A 7717-nucleotide genomic window follows, 5' to 3' on the forward strand; every position below is an offset into this window, starting at 1 on the left:
TCACCAAAGGTGTGTCTGAATCCTTCTTGATCAATAACATTAGCAGACAACAAGTTAAGGCGTAGATCAGGAATATGGCGCACATTCTTCAACGTAAGCATGCACCCAACATTGGTCTTCACACGAACATCACCTAACCCAATAATGCTTGCTGAGCTCTGGTTACCCATTTTGACACTGCCAAAATCACCAGCTTGGTAATTCATGAAGAACTCCCTTCTAGGAACACAATGGTATGAAGCACCTGTATCTACTAACCACTCTGTGTCTGAACTATCAACATGATGACACTCACTAGTTGCACAAATCAAGGTGACCTTATCATCACTTTTAGAAGCGGTTGCTGTAGTATTTTTGTCATCTCCCTCCTTTTATGAATCATGCTTCTTTCTTTGTTCTCTTTTCAAGCGGAAACAATATTTCTTGATATGACCAGGCTTCTTGGAGTAATGACATGTAGCCACATTTCTTCCATCACTGGATTTGGACCTACTCCTTGAGTTACCACGGCCTTTGGGACCCTGACTCTTGCTTATTCCTCTATTCTCCACAACAAGAGCTTGTGAATTGTCAACTCCTATCTCCTTCCTTTTGATCTCTTCATTAAACATGCTTTCTTTAATCACATCTAAAGATAGCACGCCATCCGGAGCAGAGTTACTAATAGTCACAACCAAGGTCTCCCAACTATCTGGCAATGAACTCAACAAGAATAAAGCCTGTAACTCATCATCAAGAACAATCTTCATAGTAGTCAACTTGTTAATAATATCCTGGAAGTCACTAAGATGCTCAGAAACAGACTTCCCACCTTTAAGTTTCAAATTAACAAGTCTTTTAATTAGTGAAGCTTTGTTATGAGCAGTTTTCCTTTCATATAGACCTTCCAACTTCTTCCACAAATCATAAGGGTCGGACTCTTGTGACACATGGTTGAATATGCTAATGTCAACCCATTGCCTAATAGTCCCCAAAGTCTTTCTTTTCAACTTTACCCAATCTTTTTCTTCCATTTTATCTGGTTTAGATGGTTTAGAAACACTACCATCCGAATTAGTGACAGTTTCAATTGGGTCATACAAGTCCTTGCAATATAACAAGTCCTCCATCATAGGTCTCCAAATAGAATAATTGGTTGATGTCAATTTAACCATCGAACTACTACTACTCGACTCCATAATGTGACTAATTAACTTCCGGCTCTGATACCAAGTTGTAGGGATCGGAAGGGGGTCACAACGACACCCACAATGTCACACAATCAAGACAACCAACCAATTATGTAATCCAATCAACCCAAATTGTCACACAACCAAATTAACAAAGGAAACCAATAACTAAATGCAGTAAATAACCAGCTATAACAAAAGAAAATAATAGCAAACAACACACACGATTTATACGTGGAAAACCCCTTCGATGTGAAGAGTAAAAACCACGGGACCTTTTGAGGAGTCCACCCTTAACTTCTCTTATTTATAAATTGAGAGAAAAAGAACCCCAAATCAGTCTACAAAGGATTCACAATCCACCAACAAACACCAACAATAAGAGAATTGAAATAGAGAACAAAAAGTATAGAATTCATTCAAAAACAGCAGCTCTGTCCAGAGATAATTCCTGATGAACCGGAGCTCCAATTGACGATCCGAACGGTCAGAATGTAGCCCCGTATGTCTTAAACAAGCTGAAACGATTTCAGCAAAATCCAACGGTGGGATCTTCTCCGACGACCAAAACACTAGGACTGGTGCTGAGAAAAACGAGCAGAACAGCACCCTTTGGAACTCTCTAGTTTCCTCTCTTTTGTGTGTGTTTTCAATCTGAAAATTGCTTCTCCCTTCACACACTAAGTGTCTACACAATAGCCTCTACAAGCTTCTCTTGGAAGCCACAAAACCCATGCCAAAATGGACCCAAAAATAAGACATAACAAGTCCATCATAAAAGCCCATAATACATGTGTCCAAAAGCAATAAAAATATTGTAAGATGGACTGGACCCATAACACTTTCTTATCCTTCACATGGAAGTTGAAAGTATTTCTTGTGATCTTACCAACCTCAAAATCATTCAGGAGTCTTCATGCAGCTCGTAGGCCTCCTTGACTACATGCACCGAAAAGACTTTCTTGGATATGATCTTACCCACAAGATGGCGAGGCGGATCTATATTTTTGGTAGCTTCAACCGACAAGTCCAGAACAAGGTCATCACGGTTAAGCGATTGGATTTTTTTTAGATTAAAGCTGATAAAGTAATATTGTCAATATTCATGGGATCCATTTGGGAAAAGAGAAAGACCATATGGTTAACTAGAATAAAAGTTGGAGAGAACAAAGGAAGAAGAAAAACAAGAAAGTATAAACAATGAGAAAAGGGAAAAGGCATTGAAGTAGCAGAGGAAAAATGTAAAGGTAAAAAGAACAAGGTCTTAATATACTGAATGAAATGTTTGCAACACCAACAGAATAAGCCTTATCTACCTTAAAGGAAAGACGAACGGTTGACTCCCATATCCAAGATTATCGAGCCCCTAAGAATTAAATACATATCCTCCAACCAAAGTTCCCATATTTACCATGAGAAAGTGATTCCAAAGCATAACACTCACACACACACAGAGATATATATATATATATATATATATATATATATATATATATATATATATATATATATATATATATATATATATATATATATATATATATATAATTTTTTCTTATAATAAAATTTAAATAATTTAATATAAATTTTTATAAAAATTAAAGATAAAAAATATTAAAAAATAACATTTTTAATTTTAATTTTTAATATATTAAATCATGTATTTATTATTATTATAATATTTCATTTATAAAATTATTCACTATTTAATAAAACTTTTATTAATGTTTTGCTTAATTTTATTATAAAAATTTAAAATTCATCTCTTCTTATATTTTTTACTATTTGAAAAATAAATATTTTATTTTATTTTATTTTATTATAATAATATTACTATCAAAAGTATTATGTTATAAAATTAAAAATTAAAAAATTTATTAAATCTAAAATATTGAACTTTTTCATTTTTTTTAATAGAGAATTTATTTCAATATTTTTAGTAACTGATTATTAAAATAATATTATTTATTTATCTTAAGAATATAAATAAACATAATTATTCAATTAAAATAAGTTATTTTTGATAAATAATAATTTTGATAAAAAAATATAATTAAATAAAATAGACATATAAAGCTTAATATTGATAATAAGTCATTAAATTAAAGTAAAGAAAAAAATTATTTTTATGATTTTATATAAATTTATTTGAAGTATAATTATTGATTAAATTTAATATATATATATATATATATATATATATATATAAAGAATAAATTTGTCATATCTAAAGCTAAAATGAGCCTCAATGTTTCAATTCAGTCAATATTTGCGTGTCGTTATTTAATGTGAATTGAAATTTTAAATTATTTAAGTATTTATTTTGATAATATGAAGGAGAATAACAACATGCTGCTATTATTTGACTTCTTTTAAGTCTTAATTAAGCCGACAGCATTTTAAAATTGTTAAATATAATTGGTGATATCCTACATGTTTAGGCTCTCAATAAATTTTAGTATCCTAAGACTTACCTAAAATATATGTACCGGTCTAACCCGAATTTGGGTGGTGACAAAATAGTACAAACACAAAATAGAAAATTAGTTTCTAGTGGCCCTTATTGTCTTAAGAGATAAGAGTGAGATAACAATTAATAATTTAATGGCTATCTACAAATAGCTAAGGGATTTTAATTCATATATCCCATGAACAATGTTTACATTTAAGTTTACATTTACATTTAAGAAATGGGTTAAGCATTATAAGATTGCAACCACTGATCCCCGTCAATGAAAGATGCATCAAGAAAAGCAGAAGCCTGAGTGTCATTTAGTCTTTGAACATAAGCTGCTCTCATCGTCATATTGGCTCCTGGCCCTGAGCAATTGTATTCTCCATAGAAAATAGTCCTACATTTCATATCCAAAAGAGAAGCAACCAAGTAAAAAGTTTATATTTTTTTTACTCCAGCTTTTTCTATTATAATTAATAAAAAATACCACATTCATATTTATACTTCCAGCCTTTGATTATTTAGTACTTTTGATGTAATTTAATAAATATCTGAACTATTTTTTATGATATTCTAATACTTTTAATATATGTTTTCTTTTGATACGTGTATGTGTATTGCATAAAGAAAATTTATATAGTTTTTAGACTACATTAAAAGTTAAAATATCAAATTGACTAATCAATATAAATATAAATTTGGAAATATAAATATGCATTTCGCCTATAAAAAAAAGAAAATTCATGTTAAGGTCTGTTCCATACTGGTCTCTTGTTGGGTCATTGAAGTCATTCCAACCTTCAGCAGCAATGATATCAGTCATGGATGTGAAGGCAAAGACAACACGAGAGAAAGGTCGCCATGCCCGGCCAAGCCATATTCTTCCTGTTCCTCCTAAGGTGCAGTTGACGAATGCGAAGCCAGTGTTCTCATCCTTTGAAGTCCTACCATGAGCCGTAACTGCTCCGTTTATTGACCTTTGTCCTGGGGCTACTGGGTTCGCCATCGATATCAGCTCGCAACTCTACAACATGATTTTACTTATTTATTTACTCATTTTGAATGTTTAAGCACTATCAATTAAAACATGTTTTTATTGTTTACTTAAGACAATTTAGCATTAATCTCTCGTCTAGCAGAAAGATTAGAAAAAAAGTTCTAATATCACGTGGAGTTTTGAATTTACTGGAGTCTTTTTATTCGGTGCAATTTTGAGGATTATGTAAGTTGAGATTTATTGTTCTATAAAACTAGTTTGATTGTATAGCATTATTGTTACTGAATAGATTTAAAATCATCTTAGATTTTTTATTTTTCTTTTGCTAATCATGATATTATTAAACAATGTTATGCATGCTTTTTTTTAGCCAAAAGATATAAATAAGTCTCTGAAAGTCCAATTATAGTTGCGTGCATATCTCAATTTGAACTAAATTTCAAGTTCGAGTTTACCTCTTCTCATTTATAATTCAATAAAAATCTAAACTTTAGAAGAACTTAATTACACTCTTAAAAATTAAAAAAAAAAATATAATAATCACATTTTTAAAGTTAAGTCCATCTATTTTATTATTGAATGAAATGAAATTAGCTTTAAGCATTAAAAGAAATTGTTTTAATTATTTTCAATTCATATTTTCTTATATATAAGGAAACCATTTTAGCTCTATTTCTCCTTTGCTTAATAAAATTATCATCATTAGTTAAATAAGTTAGCTCCAAAATATAATTGTTTTGTTTCTTAAATATTAAAAATATAATTGAACTACTTTAAAATTTATAAATTTGATTGTAATTGAGCATAACTATACCATTTACCTTTTCTTTTAAGATATGGGAAAAGATAAATACAAGTAATTCCAAACAAAATTCGTTCCTAAACTTTTCTATTTGAATGTTTGGCCAAAAAAATGTTGTTACTCAATAATTGATTTGAACTGTTGGATTGTATCTAAAATTTGTGAGAAATAAGAATTATTGGATGTATATAGATAAAAGGTTGTGTTAAAGGTGAAAAGAGTAAAAAGGAAAGCAGACCTCATAAAGGGACCTTGCATCACCAAAGATGAAATCAATGGAACCTTGGATATAACAGTCCTTAAAGTAATGGCGGCCCTTGTCATCATGAAGCGTGTCTTGTGCTCCAAAGAATCCACAACCCCAGAAGGCAGCTTGGTCTCCTGATATTCTCATTGCCACTGCTTGGGCTCCCATATCGCCAGGCCCTGGAATTGGTGCAACATTCTATATGCATGCATATGCATGGAAACAAATAAAGGTTAATTAATAATTACACAATCATGATGATCAACAGGTAACTGCAAATTTTATACTGATCTCACCATGAAGCTAATATTCTTGGCAATGAAGTTATTGGAGAAAACCTGTACAGAACCACTATAAAATGTCCCGTGTGAAGAATTTGCTGTGTTATTCCATACAATAGCAGTAGATGTGTAACCTTGTCCTTGAAATGTAACATTCTGTTTGGTTATTGGAACAATGACTCTCTCGCTAAAAACAAATTAAATTAAAACCATTATTCATATGCAAGTTTTCTGGATTTAATTATTAAACTGAAAGCATGAAACCCAAGAAGTTGTACTTGTATTTTGTGCTCGTTACCTTTAGGGAAAAAGATAAAATAAAAATGACTTACTAATAGATGCCAGAATTTATCCATATTATGGTTCTTTTCTGGCTAAAATTTGCTACAGCATCAACAGCTGATTGCACTGTGGTGAAGTTACAGCACCCGTTAGGATCAACGCAAAAGGTGGAGGTTGTGTTGGTGTCTGGAGGAGGAATATCGATTGGAAAATCATCACAAATATTCACTAGCTTGCCTTTGTCGGGGTGCTTCTTATGGTGGTGATGTTCAATGTTGCATGAGAATATGGTAGCAATAATAGGCGATGAGAAAATGGTATGGCTTAGCTCAAAGACTACTTCTTTAAGAAATGCTGCAGGGTTTTGATTAATGATAGCTGTTGATGCAAATACTGCGAAAAAGGCAACGAGCAGTGTGAGAGAAATGCTTCTGAGACTCATCATTAACTAGTTGTTGATTGGGTTAAAGAAAACAATAGGGATGAGAGGATAAGATGATATTTCCAATTTTACCAAGTGGGTATATAATATATGTATAGAAATATGCACTTGAAGTGAAAGGGTTGATAACATGCCTTGCAAATCACCCTGTCCCTGTGCATTCTTAGGAGAATTCCTAAGCTACCAAACTTGATGTAGGTGATGCTTAAATTTGAAACAGTAAACTTTGAGTTTAGCCTTTTGGGGCAGTGTGGCAGCCCATACAAGAATGCTTAGTTTTTCTTTTCTTTTTTTTTTTTTTTATTTTTTTTTTTTTTATTTCTATGTTTATATTATGGGTCATTTTGACAAGCTATAGGCTCAACTTTTGCGCTCAGGGTATAAATTTGAGGATTTTACACTACATACCCTAATTTTTAGAAATAATTACAAAAATACCCCTTTTGCGCTTTTTGTTTTTGTTTTTTCTTTTTCTTTTTCTTTTTCAGGGCAAGTCACATGTAGTGAGATAGTGTCCTCTTCCAATATGCTTCCTTCTCATTTCGGACTGTTCAACTTGTGGACACAATATGATACTAAAAAGCTTTTTAATATCTTTTTAATAAAATATTTTTATTTAGAATTTATTTACTTATTTTATAAAAAAATAAAAATATTAATTTAAAATATTAATTTACTTTGAAAAAAATATTTAACCAGTATTATTAGACAAGACATTTATAATATTAGAATGACTAAAACTAGTCATTTAGTAAATTGAACATTAGTATTTATAAAATAATTTTATTTTTTATTCTTTAGTAATATAATATTTTCACACTATGCATCAAATGCAGATTTGATTGTGCTACTCAATTGTTGCTGTCAAGACCCGACCTGTGGGCCCCTGATCGGCATTGGAGAATGGGTAGGTATAAGGCCACCGAATCCAGTAGTAAGCCTGATCATTCACTATTTCAATCAAATTGAAATTCGGTCTCAATCCAAATCACTGATTCACAATTAATCTTAATCATCAAATCCTACATATTTAATTCGGTCT

General features: G+C 31.2%; 1 protein-coding gene across 1 annotated transcript; it reads right to left on the minus strand.

The window, feature by feature from the left end:
• Positions 1 to 3721: 3721 nt before the first annotated feature.
• On the minus strand, positions 3722 to 7332 carry LOC8264925 (probable pectinesterase 8). Its single transcript, XM_002521019.4, has 5 exons — positions 6284 to 7332; positions 5967 to 6138; positions 5662 to 5868; positions 4389 to 4648; positions 3722 to 4021 (listed from the first exon to the last, which is right to left on the minus strand). Exons 1-5 carry the CDS (start codon positions 6676 to 6678, stop codon positions 3865 to 3867), a joined length of 1191 nt encoding a protein of 396 aa, XP_002521065.3. The 5' UTR covers positions 6679 to 7332; the 3' UTR covers positions 3722 to 3864.
• Between the last annotated feature and the right edge of the window lie 385 nt (positions 7333 to 7717).

Source organism: Ricinus communis, chromosome 10 (genome assembly GCF_019578655.1).
Source record: "Ricinus communis isolate WT05 ecotype wild-type chromosome 10, ASM1957865v1, whole genome shotgun sequence".
Classification (NCBI taxonomy): Eukaryota; Viridiplantae; Streptophyta; class Magnoliopsida; order Malpighiales; family Euphorbiaceae; genus Ricinus; species Ricinus communis.